A 21385-nucleotide genomic window follows, 5' to 3' on the forward strand; every position below is an offset into this window, starting at 1 on the left:
GTATTTATATAGCACATTTATAAACAGACCCACTGCCCAAAAGTTTTGCACATATTCAATAACCAACAAGCATGTCATTCCTTGGACAACAACTTTCTACTTCTAAGTTAAAACCATCATCATCTCAACTGAACCTGAGAGGCAAAAGATTTTTCAGATTTTGCCTGACGAAGGCCCAGTGGCCGAAACGTTGCCTCTTTACCATCCATCCATCCATTTTTCTACCGCTTGTTCCCTTTACTAATACATTTTTATTTGCAAGTAAGACAGTGTGCGGGATTTCTTTCCCAGAGACATATATCAAATTTAGATAATATACATTGCAAACTGGTCTAATGTTGATTTTGAACATCTTTTTGACATGTAATTTTACTGCAGACTGTTATTCCTACTGTAAATAGTCATGTTCTCCTGAGACTAAAGGTTAACTTCTTCAGAATAAATGACGTGGACAGTTTTGATTGGCTTCTTTTATCTCCCCTGACTCAAACTCCTCCCACGTCTTTCTCTCATCCTCAGAAACACACACACTCCGCCCTGAGTCAGCATCATGTTCAAGTTCACACTTCTTTTCTCTTTAGCGACTCTGCCTTTGTGCTTTTCAGGTGAGACCAAAAGCATTTGTTGCATTTTAATTCATCAGGACAAATAAATGAAACGTTTTTCCTTCTTTGTTTTCTTTTTTCTGCAGATCAGTCCAAATATGCGGTCGACCAAAGTCCCAAAAGCATCATCACAGCTCTGGTTAAAGAGCTGCTCATTAACTGCACCCACTGGAGCTCAGACTTGGACATGATCCTGTGGTACAGACAAACTGTTGGACTCACAGACCTGACCCTCGTCGCTTACGTCAGATTCTCCACTTTAGTTGTAGAAAAGAAGTTTGAAAGCTCGTACGTCGTTAGTGGGAGCGGGTCCAGTCAATCGTCTCTGCGTGTTCTGACTCTGGAAACAGCCTCAGACAGCGCTGTGTATTTCTGCGCGGCCAGTAGCCACAGTGACAAAAAAAGCTCCACAACTGCAACAAAAACCAAGTCAGCCCAGAAATACTGAGGAATAACGGTTTTCACACACCTGCAGCAGCTCTTTGACAAGACTGATGTGATGTAATGTGCATTTAATCCAATAGAGGGCGCCGTTTGTCACAATAAGAAGCAGCATCAACACAAACCACGTTATTTACAGAATAAAGCACGTGTTATAATATAATAACACATAAATGATAGTTTCCAAACGTGCAGCAACACAGGGAAAAATAATATAAAATAAATCAAATAAATCAAATAAATAAAATAAATAAAATAAATAAAATAAATAAAATAAATAAAATATTATTAACTAAATATTTAACTTCACCTTTACTTTTTTAAGAGATCTAGACTTGATTTGTATTTTGACTTGAATAAATTAAAATCAGGTTCAGGCTCTTTAATTTTCTTGCATTTGTTTTGTTTGACCTGAAGTCTAAAGATGTTATTAGAAATACTTTGTACTTTCCAGTCCAGTTAAGAAATGCAGTGGAGTTAAACTAAATGTAAGTAAGTAAAGTACAAGTAATAGTGGCAAATTATGCCTACTTTTACTTTGTACTTTCCCCTTGGGCTCGATGAACAATAACCAATAGGAACAGCAGTGTTTTGTACCTCCCACTTTTACATAACACTTATCAAACTGAAACATGTGCATGAAAAGATAGATTTGAGTATGAATGCATAGCCAAAATGATCATGGAACTTTCTATAATTTTAATAGCCTTTAAAATTATACTGGCTTCAGGTATTTTTCATATATTTTCTGAATATGTATCTAATTCAGTATATATTGTGTATACTTGGCTAAATATATCGTACGATTTAGGGGAAAATTGTGATAATGGTTGTGACTTTTTGTTTTTTAAGGCTCTTCTACAAATGTCCATCAAACTCCAACTGAAATTGTCATTGAAATGGAACAACCAAGTGAAATCAAATGTTCTCACAGCATCCAAGACTACAACCGTATATTATGGTACAAACAATCCAAATACTCCACTCAACTGCAGCTTCTGGGATACATGAACGTGAAGGATGGATATCCAGAGAAAGGAGTGGATGTGGAGATGAAAGGTGGAGCACTGAAGGACCAGACTTGTATTTTAACTCTTCCAAAGAACAACGAGAGTGCCAAGTATTACTGTGCAGCGAGTAGCACAGTGAGTCAAAGAGGTCGACCCCATGACAAGAATATTGACTCTGATTAAAATGAGCTCACATCCATTTGCACCTGGAGCATGTTGAGCTCAGCCAAATCTGATATAAAAATATAGGAACATGAAAAAACAGAGAAACCAACACCTGCAAATGTGGATTTCATTGTGTCATTGTAGTTTACACTTTATGTAAACCAGATGTTGAAATGTCCATGAATCTGAAGCCATGTTATTTCATGTATCACATTATTGTAATACAAACATAATTATTGCCTAAAGTACAAAATCTATGTTGGTTTGTGTTCTGTGGATGGAGCTGCAACTCCAGATTTAAAGACTTTACTGAAGACTTTACTGTCTGAGGGGTTTTTAGTAATTACAACTTTTGCTAAATGTACTTTCACTTCAGTATTAAGAAGTATGTTTCTCTTTGTAGACTTACTGATGCAAGATAAAAGAAAATTAGCCATAGACCCATTCAAATAAGTATTATTTTAATGTGTCATATTTTTTGCGCTGGAATAAAACTTCACTAGGAATGTCCAGTTCAAATCCTATTGCATATCTCAACCATAATTATGTTACTTATATCTGTGGATGTGTTATTCGTGAAGATACTTGGACCACTACTTGAACACTGGACCAGAAGATACTGCGGAGCAACCATCACCATGACATCATCATGACATCATCATGACACTAATTACTAAAGCTATAGCTCAACAACTAGAACCAACATATGAATCCATCATGTAAACTCCGCCCACAAACAGCCGCTATAATACAACTACTTCCTGTTCAAACAAAGGACAAATACTGTCGCTCTTGACGTGACTTGAACTTGAAGAAAAAACGTTTTATAATGATTTACTTTTGCCTGTTTTGCCTCATGACAGGTAATTGATTATGTGTGATTTATAATTGATGGCAAAAAAAAGGTTAAAATTAATGAATTTGCCGTACTTTTGACATTGTTGCTAATGTTCTTGTGTTTCCAGGATGCTGTTTTGGTCTTCAGGTCCATCAATCCACTTCAGATTTAATCAAACACGTAAATGAAAAAGTAAACATCTACTGCACTCATGGGAAATCAGACTACAGACTGATGCTTTGGTACCAACAACCATTCAGAGACACGGCCATGAAGTTAATCGGATATTTATATTTTAAAGCAGTCACTATGGAAAAGCAATATGAAACATCATTTAGCATCAGTGGTGATTTGGGGGGAACTGAGGCCAAAAACGGGTCACTGTCAATCCAGTTAGACGGAGCAGAACGGAGCGGAGTTTACTTCTGTGCAGCCAGTGAAGCACATCGATACAAAGAAAGTGACAAAGTGAACAAAAACTATAGCACTTTGTTTGATATTAGTGGTTTTCAGAGAGAGAGAAGCTGCACCTGCTGTTGTGGTTTATTCAGGTTTATGGGTGTCGTTATTAAAAGTGTTCTCAGGTTTTTGTATCGTCTATAATGAGATGATTTAGGATGTATTTTCATTACAATAATGTTCTGTTGAGTCCTGGAGTTGTAAAGTGAAGACCTGGACACATGGGAAGGCAATTTAGAGCAAATAAGTCTTTGGCCTCAAGTCTGAGTCGAGTCCCAAGTCCTTTAAGTCACTACAACCAAACGATTGAATATTGCTTATATTTTTTTGTAATTTATATGATTTTTTGAATTGTTCTTCTTCATAAAACGCTGGTCACAAATAAAAAAGTGTTGAGTGACATGTTCCAGTTTGTTCCTATTAAATGAAACAATAACTGTGTTTCCATCACTTTTTTTTTAATGCTCATTTTGAAGTAACTGTCACATTTCACATTTAGAATCCTTAATTCACATAAAACTTCATACACTTGCTTGAGGTGGAAAAGCACATTTTGAAAAGTGGAAACATGTTTAATCTGTACATCTGATCATCAACTGTAAAGCTATATTTTTTAGGAGAAACATCTTGATTAAACTTTGACTTGATTAAATGGACTAATCATTGTCTCAATTAAGTCACGTCTGTAAATCCACATCTCTGCATATCGATGACTGCAGCAAAGTGAGGGACGGTCAGAAGCTTATGCTATAATAGTTAAATGATGTCAATTATTTTAATTGAGACGTGTCAACAATGGCAGAAGTGAAGGTCTCTGGAGATTATTCAAATAATTTAGGCAGCACTGAGCGTCCCAAACATCTTTATGACCTGCAATAGAACAAGTCCTGTCTTTTTCTATGTTGTAGTGTCGTTTTTAGGACTATTGTGTTATGCAACAGTCCTTATTATACAGCAAAAATGTCCAACAAATCACAATCACAGGAAAAACGGTAACTTTTTAAAAACATATTCTTCCCAAATGCTGAAATTACAATCCTCTTCCCCCAAAAATGACAAACGACTAAAAATGTCAGAATATTTTTTCAAACCAGATAAAAGCTACTTCAAGTTTCTGCCTGTTGTACTTTTTGAGATACAAATGTTTAATGAATAAAACTTTGATGTTTTAGTGTGTAAGAGCTGAATAAAATAATGAAATGTATGATTTGATGAAAATGCGTTGGTCTGAAAAGATTCAAATGTTTTGTATTGTTCCCATGGTTTATGTAAAAAATAAAAAGCTTGTCTGTGGAGTAAGAGTCACTTCCTGTCTGTCCTCAAATAAACGTCATGTCTTTGTGATGATACGTGTCATTCTCAACATGAGGTGGACTAAAGTCATCCTTCCTTTCATCACAACATTAATGATCACAGGTAAAGATGCATTTAACGTCTCTTCATTTCAGTCACATGTGAACTTTTAACAACTATTTATCACATTTTGAAACTTTCTTTTGCAGCCGTGAGTCTAAATGAACATAAAGTCTTCAGATGTATTTTTTAAACCCGGGTCTGAGCTAAAACTGACTCTGTCTCACCAAAGCACCAAATACGACACAATTTTATGGTACCAGCGACTAAATGGAGACACGGCGCTCAAACTTCTAGGGTACATGTACTACAAAATCCCCAACGCCGAGGACGCATTTACGGAGGCTTTTTCTGTGAGCGGTGATGGAGAGAGGGCGGCTCATCTTCACATCTCCAACCTGACCACCTCAGACTGTGGCGTGTATTTTGGAGCTGCGAGACAAGCCACACAGTCACAGGAACAAAGGAAACGCATCACAAAAACCTCTCAAATGATACGTTGGATTGAGTGGTCTGTGGTACAAGAGTCGCAGAAAAGAAAAGACCACGAAACTCAAGTTAATACAGAAAATGTCATTTCAAAGTGTTTTATATCTTTTGGACAATGGGAGAAGAATAAAGCCCAAATCAAACTGAGAGGACGTGTAGATTGTGGTGAAGAATATAAGCTCTGAACTGTTCATTACAAACTGTCAAGACAAAGATGAAAATGATATAAAGTAGGTTTATATGTATTTGTTTTTGGTGGAATCTAAAGCATTTATTTAATACTTACTTTAGCCTTTGTGAACAAAATGTCTGAATAAAAACTGGATAAACTGAAACTAAATGCAGGTGTTTTTATTGCTCAAAAATACCTTTAAAAACATACATTCTTATAATAAATAGTTTAAACGTAATAAAATCACAAAAACACACTCCATCACAAAATTACACATTTGAAATAAAAAGCAACATGAATGTGATATTTTATACATTTTGGAACTGCCAACATTGCCTCAATTCATCCAAAGATAAGAGTACTTCGACGCATATCTGGAAAACATGAATAACTTCTATATATATATAAATATATATATATATAGATATTGTATGGCAGTGATATCTATATCTTTTTCATTAAGGGGCCTAACCTTGTCCCACCCTCGGATCATGTGACCTTGTGACACCTTTGATTTAAGCTTCATTCAGCACCATGACTCTCATCAACAACATGCTGTTCCTGTGTCTGACTCTACTGTTCAGATCAGGTCAGTTTGTCTTATATTTACATCATTTTTCTTGGAGTTCTAATCACGTTCTGTTCCTCCAGGTCTCTCCAGCACAGTTATCCAGCCAACGATAAATCTATTTACTGACCCTGGTTCTTCCACGAGGATCGACTGCAGTGTGGAGGGACGTCCAATGAACAGCTTTTATATGTACTGGTACAGACAGAAGGTTTATGGAGCAAAGATGGAACTGGTTTGCAGTGAAATCGAAAAAAAAAGGGAAAATTTCCAGTGTTTGCTCGATGGAGCCAAGAATAACTTCTCTGTCGTGATCAGTAATCTGGTCCCAGACGACAGTGGCACGTTCTACTGCGCTGCCTCTCACAGCGAAGCATTCAACCACATCACTGCACAAATAACACTGACACATGGTTTACAGGCGAGGGAAAGGGGCAGGGTGGAGTTCAACCCTTTAATACAATATAATACACAACACTTACTGTAAATAGTGCTTTTCAGGACTCCCACAGACGCTTTAGAGGAGAACAACAATAAATATAACATTATTGAAAGGTAGTTTTGAAGAGATAAATATTAAATAAAAAATCAAGATGAAGAATCAACATTGTTTTGCAACTAATAGTTTGATTGTTTCTATGTTTAACATGAAGTCTTTTGTTAGAGCCTCAACTGTCAGAAAGTGTTAGAGAGAAGAAATAAACTTAAATGAACCCCACATTTGATCTACATAATGTCATTTACATGTATAATAACAAATAAAGAAGTTTATATGTGTGTCCCAAAGTTTAAACACATTATAACCATGTGATCCCACACTGACCTCTACAGGCAGCACGTGGCACTGCAATAGAAAACACATCTGGAGCCATAAGAACCTGATCCGATTTTTTGATAGATTTTTCTTGCCACTGAGTGAATTTATTCAGCTTAACAAGTGATTTGAAGATAAAATACATTGTTCTTTCAAGAATACTGCTTTAAAATGTAAACTAAAGGACATTTTTAAGGACTTGGATGATGTGTATTCATTAGTTAAATCCCTCTAGCACTCTCAGGCCAACGTTGTAAATAAGAATTTGTTGTTAATTTTTTCCAGGTAAAATAAATGTGATAAGTGCATGTGAGTAATATGTGCTATATTAAAATACAAATTAAAATCACATAAAATAAACTGGTCTCTGAAATGACAACATGTGATGTAGATTTGATTCTTGATCAAAACAATAATGTTATAAATACTGTGGATGCCCCTGGCCTCATAAAAGAAAGTATTTTTTTTTAAATGTCGTCAACGTAGTTATTGTAGTTTTTTATCATCACTAACGCTTAAAACGCCAAAGAGTTTGAACAAGATATAACTTCCAACTCCATGCAAAGTTAAAAAAAACACGTGTCATATGACGTATGTGACGTATGTGACGTATGTGACGTATGACATGTATGTGACACATGTGTGATGTCCTTCATCTTCCTGTTCTATAAAAAGCTCTTCTCTTGAGCTTGTGTAAAGCTCAGTGAGATCTATAGATATGAGTGAAGCGGCGCTCTCAGAGGAGGCGGGTGAGAGCTGAGCTTTTTGTATGAAGTCTTTTCATGGTGGGGACATGGGGCACCGTGATACACTCCTATAGAGGCGCCGTACAAAAACCTCTGAGCTCTCACACAGGGCTGCTCTCACTGCACTGGGACAGGAACAGAGAGAAACAGGACAGAGACAAGTCCACATGGACACAACCCTCGCTCTGAACGGGACATTTCACTCACTGAGGACATTAGAATAACATTTATTATTTAGATTTTGATGCAACTGTCTCCAAATGACTGTGAGTCTATACATATGACAGAGGCCTGTGACTGGAGCTGAAGTCTGTTTAGGAGACGAGGTGAAAGTCAGAGTTGTGGATAGTTGTGGCCACAGTCTGGTCTAAAGAGACTCTTGTTTCATGGAAGAAACAGTGAGTGTTGAAGCTGAGTTTTGATCTGCAGTAACAGCACTGTGACCTACACTGAACCTGCTTACTTTGGACCAGGCACCAGACTCACTGTTCTAGGTAAATATGATGTTTTTATGATGCTCTTGGTCTTACATGAAGTAGAATCACAGGTATGTTGAGTCTGCACAGATGTATATTGGTTCAGTCAAATGAATGATGAGTGTTTGTTGCTCTGTAACGTTTCACTGTGACAATGTGAACGAAGCTCACTTCGGGACAGGAACCAAGCTGACTGTTTTAGGTGAGCAAATGCAGTTAAATGTATAATATTTAAATGTTGTGGTGTGATAAACTGGCATTCGAGGCTGAGGTCCATACGAGGACATTTTGATATCACGCTTGAGCTCTGTGCCAACTATGAAGCGTATTTCGGCCAAGGAACCAAACTGACTGTTCTGGGTGAGTAGAACCAACACAGCCTGATTCATTTATCTTTAACTATGACGGGCAGATAGTCAGTAATGGTGGTGGTACATGTTAAAACAGTATTAGTAAAAGAATGACTGAAAAGCAGCTGGTTCAGTGTTAAGGCAATGGCTGAATACACTGTGTTTGGTTCTGGCAGCGAGGCTTTCTTTGGTGGAGGAACTAAATTAACAGTTCTGGGTAAGACACCATAATATATTGATTTGTGTGCCTTTAATTCTGTTCTAATGTTGAAAATATAGTTATTGTATGGACTGAAGCAAGTGATTGGTAAGTCACTCATTTCCTGAGGACATTGGCAGTAAGTTTAGGAAAGAAATGGTCTGATTTTAGCATTGAGTCAGTTCACTGTGACTCTGGATCCTCTGAAGCCTTCTTTGGTGGAGGAACCAAACTCACTGTTTTAGGTAAGAGACCTAAACAACTACAGCATTATATTTGTGACTTACATACTTCAATTGAGTGACTTTTATTGGTGAGGTTATTATGTTAAGTCTTATTGCTGTGCCTTCGACAGTGAAGCTTACTTTGGCCAAGGAACTAAACTGACTGTTGTGGGTGAGTCAAAATGTGGCCATATAGTCACTTGTAGTATAGCAGTAGTTGTAGTACTTGGACCTGTTTGTGCCTAAAGGTAAGTACTGCAAATACATTTGAGTACAGAACTTTCACACTGTGACTAGCACCTCCGAAGCCTACTTTGGTGAAGGAACTAAACTGACTGTTATAGGTAAGAAATCTCCTTGAATTGCAAATAAAACAGCATAAACAGATGTATTAATATAGTCTACGTTTGTATTATAGTGCAGTATGTTTGGAGAATGTTAGAACGTTTCACATTCCTCTGATTTCTCTGGCTTGATCCAAAAGGTGGTAAGAATAAAGTAAATCAGTGTTTGTCAGAAACAGGTTAGATTCTTGGCCATATTGCAGTGTGAAGTACATTTACAAAACTCCAATAAGTCTCAGAAACGTTGAGCTTTGAGCTGTAGATTCAACATCCAAATCAATGCTAAACGTATCACATTGAACAAGGTTTTCATTTGCAAAGCCGGCCCTGGCCCCAAACATGTGCCAGTGGTAAAGACGTGATCGTGTTGAAGCAGAGGCAGAAAAAGCAGCACGTTTATGCACAGTTGAGTCGCTCTGTGTTCTTACAACCAGGCTTACTTTGGAGCTGGGACCAAACTCACCGTTTTAGGTAAGAATGATGTCCTTCAAATCGTCCAAACTGCTTGTTACAAAGGTAGAATATGTCGAACCCTTAAATACAAACATTAAAGCATTGTTTTTGCAAGAGAAAAGGTGAGATCCGTGCTCAGAGTTATTAGGTTCTTATTATATCCACGTGTTACTGTGGGCAACCAGTACGAGGCTTACTTTGGAGCTGGGACCAAACTCACTGTCTTGGGTAAGAAAATGCATAAAATGATCACCTTTTATTCTAGAAAGTAGTGTTGTTGATTGTAAAACACTTTGAAATCAAATTTTGCAGTGAAAACAATCACAAAACTCGCCCGATTCAGCACAAACTATTGATCTACAGCGTTTCAATGGATATAAAAGTTATTGATGAAGGTTTTCTGTTTTTAACATGAAATGAGGTGTTTTATTGAAGTGGGAAATGAAGCTGGGAAGGTTGAGGTTTTGACAGTAGCGTTGCAGCAGTGTGAACTACAACGAGCAGGCGTACTTTGGAGAGGGAACTAAACTGACTGTGTTGGGTAAGTCTTTGTAATCTCCACAAAGTCAGAACAAAAATCTGTTTCATGAGGAAAGATTCAGTTTCTTTTGGAGCAGTGACATAAACGGCTTTTGTATTTTGATCCAAATGTAAAGGAGAAAAATACTGGTTGAATTTGGTGTTAATCCGACTGGAGCATTTGAGGTAAAAGAGGTGGAGGTTTTAACAGTGGCAGTGGAACAGTGTGAACAACAACCGCTCAGGCTAAATATAATAATATCATAAGTGCTGTTGTTGTGAAGCATATATTTTTATTCCTGTGTTATTGTTATAGAAGAATAGTGTTCTAAGAATTATGAAGAAAATGTTTCACAGCAAAATCTGGAAAAACTGTGAAAAAACCTAAAATAGCCTTGATAAAACATGAGCTTAATTCATAATGTACAAAGACTTTGGAATGACTAAAATAATGGGTTATGACTTATGATATTATGTTACTGAGGTTGAATAATTGTGAATAAACTCTTTGTTCATGCTTTATTAAGGCCAATGAAGGTGTAGTTATTCTATGTAGTATTTTTGGTAAAACAAACAATATTACAGAGGTTTATATAGAATTACAAGAGAGTCGAGGTTAAAAACATTTGTTCTTACTAAACTCTACAATATCTGCAGATGAAACGACCTTGAATTTGCAGTAATTGTTTAAACACTGGTTTAATTTGCCGAGTTGTCACTGAATCACGTTGATGAAAATTCACGACAATTTCCATTTTAGTCCACGACACACTTTATCCATGTGTAAAACGTCACATTTCTACATGTTTATATTTTGTCCTTCTGCAGAATCGGACAATGAGGTCAAACCACCAGAAGTACAAGTCTTTGTCCCGTCTGAGAGCGAGCGTCCCAGGAGAAGAGAAGACCCTAAAGCTAAGACGCTGGTGTGTGTGGCCAGGGGCTTCTACCCGGATCACGTGACCGTGTTCTGGAAGGTCAATGGACTGGACAGAACTCAAGGGGTTTCTACAGACAGCGCGGCCCAGAGGAAAGAAAAGCACTACAGCATCAGCAGCCGCCTCAGAGTGAAAGCCACAGACTGGAACAACCCAGAGAACTGTTTCAACTGCACAGTCCAGTTCTATGACGGGACAGGATACAAAGATTACACTGATGGAGTTTGTGGGATTAAAGGTGAGTCCAAGACGTTTACAATGGCCATCTTCAAAGAGGAAATGTCTCATCAAAAATGTGTCTCCCTCAGAAAAAGAAGAAGAAGAAGGTGGCTTGACGAGCTTGACTAGAGGTATGAAATGATGTATTATGTATGTGATGTGTTTGACTCTATGAACTCATCAGACTCTGGACAAGTCAGAAAATCAATAGTTTGGCCTCTATTATGTGATCGGTTATTTAAATGAGACTTATTTAAATGTGTCTTTGTAAAAATGGGCTTCAACTGCTTTTAAACACATCGACACATAGACAAAGCCAATCGAGGCTCAAATTATTTGCATTTACGTTTTAAAAATAGGTGCATCTGTAGCTTAATTGGAGAATATGCCCACTTACCAAAAGGTTTACGGTTCAAATGTGTTACAGTGTCACTTCAGCGCTCTGAGTGAACTAAAGAATGAATAATGCACCAATTTAATGCGACTTTGAGTGAGCAAAATACTGCATTTCATTTCAAAGGACTCCATTCATTTGCTATTGAGTTAAGGCTTGACACATGGTGAGTCATTATTTGTGTCTCTAATGTGTCCACAGAGGAATACCTGAAGGTCACGCAAACCGCCAAACTGTCATACGTCGTCTTCATTGTCAAAGGCGTCGTCTACGGGCTCTTTGTGGCTTTCCTGGTCTGGAGGATTCAGGTCGGTACAAAAATATGAATTGTTTGAGTTCAGCAGTGATCCTGAAAGTCTGAGTAACTGTGTTTTTTCCTGTTTTGTTACAGCGTTTGAACGGGAAACAAACCTGAGTCAAATTCAAGTTGGTGTCATCAGAAGAATCGTGGCATCAGAGTCTTTCATCGTATTGTCGCCTGGTTTAGCATCAAATCTGTTTAATCTATAAATGTTCTTGTTGGTTTTTTTGCCCTCTGATATTTCTAAACGTGTGCAGCACTTTGAGTTGCTGATGTATTTTAATTGTGCGCTATAAGCAGTGGATTTTAAATATGTTATGTCTGTAAAGAGCTACTGAATGGTATAATTGCTTAAGTTTTTTAATAAAACACATATTTGTTTCTTATTTGTCTTGTTGATCATGTTTGAGTTTCTTCATGAGTTCAGGGCTGATCTGTTGCATCATTTAAACATAAGAGTTTAAGGTTGTATTCACACTTGTGCTGGTTTGGTCCCAGTTTGAGCCCAATTTAATTCTGATATAAACTTAATTTGGTCCTGATTTAGTTCTAGTTTAGTCACAATTTGAATGTAGTGTTAGTACAAGTGTGAATGCACCAGAAGAGAGACGTTTTCTGCTATTTAAGACAATTAATTACATTTTAAACTGCAAATGAAGCAGCTGCATTTAAAAACAACTGAACTTGAGCCAGTTAAAACACAACATACAAACATTATCTCCACATCTGCCTCAGCACCACGTTATACTCTTATTTAGAGCTGCTATGGCTGTTTGAAGAAGAGAATATTTTTTGATTGTAAAATAAGTGTCAGACAGGAATTTAGAACATGGCACTAACACTAACATGGATATGTTTTTATGGTTAATAAAGTGAGAATACAAATATAAACAAGTATTATTAAAACTACCAAAGCAGAAGGATTAAACTAGAAGCACAAATGATTGCAAATGTATCGAGCGCTGACAGGATATGTGTCTGTGGTGAGTCAAACCGGGTTAAAGCAGGTTTTAGATGCGAGAGGAAACAGGACGTGGTCACAGCATCTGCAAAAAGTCTCCTTTAACCACCTGCACCTGCCGCCCCCACACAACCCTGTCTGCACCGCCGCTCCTGCCACTTTCAGAACAAACATCTGGAAAATGTGACGTTTAGGTGTTCACTTCTGCAGGTTTATCTCGTGCAGTCGTTTATGTGCAGTTTGGCTTTAAACTAGATCACATGTAACGTCTGACAGAACCTGAAAAGTGTCAGAAGTAGAACATCACTTTTCACAAACTGTGGGTAAAGTGGGAAATATATATTTGCTGTTACCAAATACTGCAAAAAGAAATGTTGTAATTTCTCTAATAAGAGTATAAAACGATATTTCAGCACTTTTGTCAGGGTTTTACAGTCTTTTGTTTGATGTCTGCACTTTAACCTCAACTAACATTCAACACATTTATGTTGTATTGTAAAACTATCTCCTGATTATTCTGATATTTATATTGAGATGTTAATGTCTGTCAGTCTGGCCCACACCTATGCACACATCTATTGTGTTTTATGCATGTGTTGTTACATGTTTATTAATATAATTGAACATTAAGAAATGTGTGTAAAATGAGTTAAACACTTCTGACAGGGGAATAGATTGCTCCAATGGAAAAAGATACTAATAAGATCATATAAAATAACAAGATACTTTGTTGTGCTAATGATTTATGTCAGTGTGGGCGGATAAATGTGTTTGTTTGGTTTATTTGTTGTTTCAAATGTATTAAAATATGATTCCATTAAATATTAGGTTTATGAGCTGATTAAATTACTTTTAAGGATTTGAAGGATTCTATTAGAATTACATAGATTCACCAAATAAACACCATCAAGAGGTGTAAACATAAAAATATTACATTAAAATATGTGGATGTTCTTTGGTCCTGATCTGTTAAAGGTTGATGCAGATGCAGAAACAGTATTATATTGTGTAAATGATGTATGAGGTTCATTTAAAAGAACATTTAAAAAGTGAGTGTAGTGTAAAAGATCAACGCTCCTGCTTCATTTCCAGTTGTGAAAATAACCCAGAGGAGGACTCTGAACCACAATAAGCATCACTAGAGTAAAGGACACAACTTTATACAATAACAATAGAGAAAGTGATTTTTAGAAGCAACTTGAGTGTTTTATGTGAGAGAAATACAAAACCTGTTACGCCTGGTGCCACCTGGTGGATGTTTGTGAGACAGCAACAATCACATAATACCACTCACTCATTATGGTTTAAATGTAAGATGCACATTATGCAAACACTCATTCTGAATAAAGAATATAAGTGGTCAATTATAAACTAATTCATAATTTGATATAACATTCTATGCACATCCTGTTACAGAGTTCCTCTTGTCCTCCAGGTGGCGCTATAATACACCTCGAGCCAAAACAAATAGATGTTAGTTGTGTTTTATACCTTCATCTATTAAGCTGCTAAACACAGATGTGACCTATTCTTAATTTAGTGCAATTGTTTAAAGTTATTTTAATATTAAGTCCTGATACTATTATTTTATTTATTTAACACTCTTCACTTTCTGGAATATTCCCGACCATCTATAATATTTGTGTAAATATCTGTGTACATGACTTTGACTTTTTCATCTTATTTTATTGGTAAATTCTTAATTCATGCATGCCATATTTCTCTCTATATTTGTTGTTATTATTATTATTATTATTATTATTATTATTATTATTATTTTATTACTCATTGTTTGATGTTGCACCGTAACGTGTGCTAACGTGTTCTATGTTTGTGAACTGTGGCAATAAACCTTTTCTGACTGTGATTCTGGTGGTGGGAGGAGAAAGGTGCTTTAGAGTTTATTGGATTATTCTGTTGATCCTGGTGAAGATCTGCCTGATCTTCTGCTCATTCTGCTCCTCAGAGCTTTCTCCAGTCTTGTGTGCACATTGTGCTTTTGTGGTGACTGGTTCCTCCATCATCTGGACATTTCTCTTGTTAACGTTTTAGTCCTTCCACTTCCTCGATGGTCTCAGACACTTTTACCTCTAGTTTTTTTTGTTCATACCTTAATCTCTTTGTCCAACATTTCAAAATCTTTATGCTCCTCTTGAACAGACGTCCTAAAGACGTCCTCCATCATCTGGACCTTTGTCTGGTGTTCATTGTTCTGCTCTTTTAGCTCCATTTTAGCTACAGCAGTTTTCTCTCAAACTCTAGTTTCTGCTCCTTCATGTTGTTCTTTGTTATGTTTTAGTTCTGTTTTTAGCTTTTCTAAACCTGCACTTTCTTCAAACTTGTTTCTCATCTAGAACCTGGATCACAGTGATGGAACTACTGTCAGAGACAATGTCATAGATCTACTGACAAACAACTGACCAAACAAAAACAAGACAATAAATATTCCAATTGTTATTTAAATGTTGAATGTATATGTTTATGTATGTATATGTATAATATGTATATGTATAATATGTATATGTATATGTATATGTATAATATGTATATGTATATGTATTATATGTATATGTATAATGTGTATATGTATATGTATAATATGTGTATATATATGTATAATATGTATATGTATAATATGTATATGTATAATATGTGTATGTATATGTATAATATGTATATGTATAATATGTATATGTATAATATGTGTATGTATATGTATAATATGTATATGTTTATGTATTGGGCCCAAAAATCATCAAGTTTAGTTTTAGAGATATTTATTACCCATGACCTGTCTTATTTATAGAGTCTAGGTCTAAAGCCTCATTTGTGCAGTGGCCCTAAACTCTGAGGCAGTATTTGAAGCGTACATGTGACGTTTACTGTCCCTGCTCTTCAGTGGACTTTATTGTGCGTAAAGCCACTCCAGCCGTGATCAAAGCGCCGTCTCCCTGGTGAAAGGACAAACAAAGACAGAGGTCACTGATGGACACATTAAAGCACATTACAGCTCACTTTCCTGTTCTTTAACTCAACCAAAGACAAAGATCCACAATGTGTAATTCAGTGATTTTACAAGAGGAGTGAGGCTGGGGCAGACCACACACAGATGGAGCAAGGACAGAGGCTCTGCTGACGTCTGGTGGACACAGAGGGGAATGCAGTTCACAGTTGATAAGATAAGAGCCTTTATTTGTCCACACAAAGGGGAAATTTCGGTGTTGCAACGCAAGTAGATACAGAAGAAGAGGACAGATAACTTATAGGAAGGTTTAAAAAACAATCTTAATAGGAAAAACTCTTATAAACAAAACTCCTATATACAGAACTGCTCACATTTTTAATAAGGAATAGAGAGAGAAAAATAAAAAATAAAAAGATAAAATAACATAAAAATAGGATAACATAAGACAAAATAATAATAATAATAATAGAGGTAAAGTAAACACTCTTATTTACAGCAGTTATATGAACATGAATATGACATTATTGCATATGATTGGAGACAGTGTTTATGTATTTCTGGCATCATACATTTAAAAAGCTCTTGTTTAGGAAGTAATGCTCTTGTTTTGTTAGAGCATTTTATTATTAAAGGTTGTGTGGCTAAACATAAGCTATAACATCTAAAGTATTTGAACAGAAGATCAGATGTACTTAAATGTCCACCAGGTGACGCTTTTTGCCACCTTTAAAAAAAATAATGTTATAGTAATAGTAATAGTGTAGACAAACATCCGACCTTCATCTATTCAAAACATTTGATCTACTGCAACTTGTAAGAAAGAAAGAGTCCTGCGAGTCATTATGAGGCTTTGGGATGAGAACTTCAAGTCGATTTTTCAAAGTAAATGTTTCAAATACATCAAAGAGCATTATGTTAAAATGTTGAAGTAATACACAATGCATAAACTAGTTGTATCAAGTTTTATAACGAGACACCATGAATATTTTGTTGTTTACAGAAGAAAATATATTACTTAAGATTTAGATTCAGTTGATATCAGTCTTGCAGACCGAGTTCAATTGTACTTTATCTAAATTATAATATTAATGAACTTAATTGAAATTATAATAGATATTAATATTTTTAATCTACTCCACTTGTATCTGACAGTTCTTCTGACAGAGCCACATGACAGTTCCTCTGGTGACGTCTGTCCTGGGATCTCTCCAGATCCGTTACAACACGGGAAATATCATACATAGAACTTTACATGTTCTACTACATCGCTGGAAAAAAAGAAAATTTGGTTCCATCTTTATGAATACAATTAAACAAATGAATATTTATAGATGCAGACACAGGTTGTATAAGAAAACTAAAAAAGGAAAAAATCAAAAATGTCTTGCTTACTTTTGTACAGTCTCTTTTCATTTGTACAGTTCACAAACTACAACTCATCTTAAATTAGCCCAGAATTATCATGTGCCTAACCTGCTGTACATAACTATTTGTGAACTGTGAATAAAACATGGTTAGTTTTGTGTCGGCTCCTCCTTGAGCCGACACCTTAACGTGGTGGAGGGGTTTGAGTGCCCGAATGATCCCGGGAGCTATGTTGTCGGGGGCTTCATGCCCCTGGTAGGGTCTCCCAAGGCAAACAGGTCCTAGGTGACGGGTCAGACAAAGATCGGTTCAGAAGCCTCTTATGACGACGACACAATCAAGGCAGTTCACGTCGCCCGGATCGGCGTCACCGGGGCCCCATCCTGGAGCCAGGCCTGGGATGGGTGCTCCATGGCGAGCGCCTGGTGGCCGGGTCTTACCCCACGGGGCCCGGCCGGGCACAGCCCGAAAGAGCGACGTGGGGCCGCCCTCCCGTGGGCCCACCACCCGCAGGAGGATCCATAGGGGGCCGGTGCAGAGAGATCTGGGCGGCAGTCGACGGCAGGGGCCTCGGCGACCAGATCTCCGGACACAGAGACTAACTCTGGGGACATGGAATGTCACCTCGCTGGGGGGGAAAGAGCCTGAGCTTGTGCGGGAGGTTGAGCGATACCGACTAGATATAGTCGGCCTCACCTCCACGCACAGTTTGGGCTCTGGAACCCATCTCCTCGAGAGGGGCTGGACGCTCCACTTCTCTGGTGTTGCCCGCGGGGAGAGGCGGCGGGCTGGTGTGGGCTTGCTGATAGCCCCTCAGCTCAGCCGCCACGTGTTGGAGTTTACCCCGGTGAACGAGAGGGTCGCGTCCCTCCGCCTTCGGGTGGGGGACAGGTCTCTCACTGTTGTGGCGGCCTACGGGCCGAACAGCAGTGCAGAGTACCCGGCCTTCTTGGAGTCCTTGGGAGGGGTACTGGACAGTGCACCGACCGGGGACTCCGTTGTTCTACTGGGGGACTTCAACGCCCACGTGGGCAATGACAGTGACACCTGGAGAGGGGTGATCGGGAAGAACGGCTTCCCCGATCTGAACCCGAGCGGTGTTCAGTTATTGGACGTCTGTGCTAGCCACGGATTGTCCATAACGAACACCATGTTCAAGCACAAGGGTGTCCATCAGTGCACGTGGCACCAGGACACCCTAGGCCGGAGGTCAATGATCGACTTAGTTGTCGTGTCATCAGACCTCCGGCCGCGTGTCTTGGACACTCGGGTGAAGAGAGGGGCAGAGTTGTCAACCGATCACCACCTGGTGGTGAGTTGGATCCGCTGGCGGAGGAGGAAGCCGGACAGACTTGGCAGACCCAAGCGCATTGTGAGGGTCTGTTGGGAACGTCTAGTGGAGCCCTCTGTCAGTAGGGTATTCAACTCGCACCTCCGGGAGAGCTTCTCCCATGTCCCGGGGGAGGCTGGGGACATTGAGTCCGAGTGGACCATGTTCTCCGCCTCCATTGTTGATGCGGCTGCTCGGAGCTGTGGTCGCAAGGTCTCCGGTGCCTGTCGTGGCGGCAACCCCCGAACCCGGTGGTGGACACCGGAAGTAAGGGATGCCGTCAGACTAAAGAAGGAGGCCTATCAGGCCACTCTGGCTTGTAGGTCTCCGGAGGTCATCGACGGGTATCGGCAGGCCAAGCGAGCCGCGGCTCGTGCTGTCGCAGAGGCAAAAACCCGGGCCTGGGAGGAGTTCGGGGAGGCCATGGAGGAGGACTATCGGTCGGCACCAAAGAAATTCTGGCAAACCGTCCGGCGCCTCAGGAAGGGGAAGCAGTGTCTCACAAACACCGTTTACGGTGCGGGTGGAGGCCTGCTGACCTCGACTGGGGATGTCGTCGGACGGTGGAAGGAATACTTTGAGGATCTCCTTAATCCCTCAGTCACGTCTTCTGAAGAGGAAGTAGAGACCGGGGACTCGGAGGCTGGCTCATCCATCACCCAAGCTGAAGTCACTGAGGTTGTCCGCAAACTCCTCGGTGGCAGGGCTCCGGGGGTGGATGAGATCCGCCCTGAGTACCTAAAGTATCTGGATGTTGTAGGACTGTCTTGGTTGACACGTCTCTGCAACATCGCGTGGCGTTCGGGGACCGTGCCTCTGGACTGGCAGACCGGGGTGGTGGTCCCTCTGTTCAAGAAGGGGGACCGGAGGGTGTGTTCCAACTACAGAGGGATCACACTCCTCAGCCTCCCGGGTAAGGTCTATTCCAAGGTACTGGAGAGGAGAATCCGACCGATAGTCGAACCTCGGATTCAGGAGGAGCAGAGTGGTTTTCGTCCCGGTCGTGGAACACTGGACCAGCTCTATACCCTCCATCGGGTGCTCGAGGGTTCATGGGAGTTTGCCCAACCAGTCCACATGTGCTTTGTGGATCTGGAGAAGGCTTTTGACCGTGTCCCTCGGGGTGTCCTTTGGGGGGTGCTCCGGGAGTACGGGGTCCGGGGCCCTTTGCTCAGGGCTGTCCGGTCCCTGTATGACCGGAGCAGGAGCTGTGTTCGCATTGCCGGCAGTAAGTCAGACCTGTTCCCAGTGCATGTTGGACTCCGCCAGGGCTGCCCTGTGTCACCGGTTCTGTTCATAATTTTTATGGACAGAATTTCTAGGCGCAGTCAGGGGTCGGAGGGGGTCCGGTTTGGGGACCACAGGATCTCATCTCTGCTGTTTGCAGACGATGTTGTCCTGATGGCTCCATCAAACCCGGACCTGCAACATGCACTGGGACGGTTTGCAGCCGAGTGTGAAGCGGCTGGGATGAGAATCAGCACCTCCAAATCCGAGGCCATGGTTCTCGACCGGAAAAAGGTGGCTTGCCCTCTCCAGGTGGGTGGGGTGTCCTTGCCCCAAGTGGAGGAGTTCAAGTATCTCGGGGTCTTGTTCACGAGTGAGGGAAGGATGGAGCGTGAGATCGACAGGCGGATCGGTGCAGCGGCTGCAGTGATGCAGTCGCTGCATCGGACCGTTGTGGTAAAGAGGGAGCTGAGCCGAAAGGCAAAGCTCTCTATTTACCGGTCGGTCTACGTTCCTACCCTCACCTATGGTCATGAGCTTTGGGTAGTGACCGAAAGAACAAGATCGCGGATACAAGCGGTCGAAATGAGTTTCCTCCGCCGGGTGGCTGGGCGCTCCCTTAGAGATAAGGTGAGGAGCTCGGCCACACGGGGGGAGCTCGGAGTAGAGCCGCTGCCCAGGACACGCTGGAGAGACTATGTCTCTCGGCTGGCCTGGGAACGCCTCGGGATCCCCCCGGAGGAGTTAGAGGAAGTGTCTGGGGAGAAGGAAGTCTGGGAGTCCCTGCTCAGACTGCTGCCCCCGCGACCCGGCCCCGGATAAAGCGGCAGAAGATGGATGGATGGATGGATAGTTTTGCTTCACTAATTTATTGATATCAACAATACAATGTGTTTCTTCATTTATTCTTTATTATTATTTTCAAATGACACACATGTGGACCTTGCTTTTGTTATGATCCCGGTGGCAAAAACCCAAAAGCAGTCAGAATAAAGGCAAAGTAGAGTTTATTTAACAAATGTTCAAAATCCAAAGGCAAAGCAAAAAGGTTCAGAATGTCCAAAAAAATGCAAAAAACACAAAATATCCAAAATTCCAAAAGTCAAAAACAGGAACGCACAAACTTAGCTCAGGTAGACAGGCAGGAGCAGGGCAGGAGCAGGAGCAGGAGCAGGAGCAGGAGCAGGAGCAGGGGCAGGAGCAGGAGCAGGAGCAGGAGCAGGAGCAGGAGCAGGGGCAGGAGCAGGAGCAGGGCAGGGCAGGAGCAGGAACAGGGGCAGGGGCAGGGGCAGGAGCAGGACAGGGGCAGGGGCAGGAGCAGGAGCAGGAGCAGGGGCAGGAGCAGGAGCAGGAACAGGAGCAGGGGCAGGAGCAGGGGCAGGGGCAGGAGCAGGGGCAGGAGCAGGGGCAGGGGCAGGAACAGGAGCAGGGGCAGGAGCAGGGGCAGGGGCAGGGGCAGG

The 21385-nt window shown here is 40.3% G+C and overlaps 1 protein-coding gene across 1 annotated transcript; it reads left to right on the plus strand.

Annotated features, from left to right (window-relative positions):
- The first annotated feature begins 1713 nt into the window (after positions 1–1713).
- On the plus strand, positions 1714–12388 carry LOC140370997 (M1-specific T cell receptor beta chain-like). Its single transcript, XM_072458274.1, has 9 exons — positions 1714–1776; positions 1899–2238; positions 5104–5369; positions 6053–6121; positions 6184–6521; positions 10954–11401; positions 11472–11513; positions 11978–12084; positions 12168–12388. Exons 1-9 carry the CDS (start codon positions 1722–1724, stop codon positions 12189–12191), a joined length of 1689 nt encoding a protein of 562 aa, XP_072314375.1. The 5' UTR covers positions 1714–1721; the 3' UTR covers positions 12192–12388.
- Positions 12389–21385: the final 8997 nt, after the last annotated feature.

The sequence above is a fragment of the Eucyclogobius newberryi genome, unplaced genomic scaffold (assembly GCF_026437365.1).
Source record: "Eucyclogobius newberryi isolate DKJ021-1_F unplaced genomic scaffold, fEucNew1.0.hap1 SCAF_21, whole genome shotgun sequence".
NCBI lineage: Eukaryota > Metazoa > Chordata > Actinopteri > Gobiiformes > Gobiidae > Eucyclogobius > Eucyclogobius newberryi.

Excerpts from the sequence above, each read along its gene's own strand:
- LOC140370997 (XM_072458274.1), top strand. The coding sequence starts at position 1,722 with ATGATCATGGAACTTTCTATAATTTTAATAGCCTTTAAAATTATACTG. Across the intron at positions 6,522-10,953 it reads CACTGACACATGGTTTACAG|TTGATGAAAATTCACGACAA; the intron begins GCGAGGGAAAGG and ends CACTGAATCACG. Across the intron at positions 11,514-11,977 it reads CTTGACGAGCTTGACTAGAG|AGGAATACCTGAAGGTCACG; the intron begins GTATGAAATGAT and ends ATGTGTCCACAG.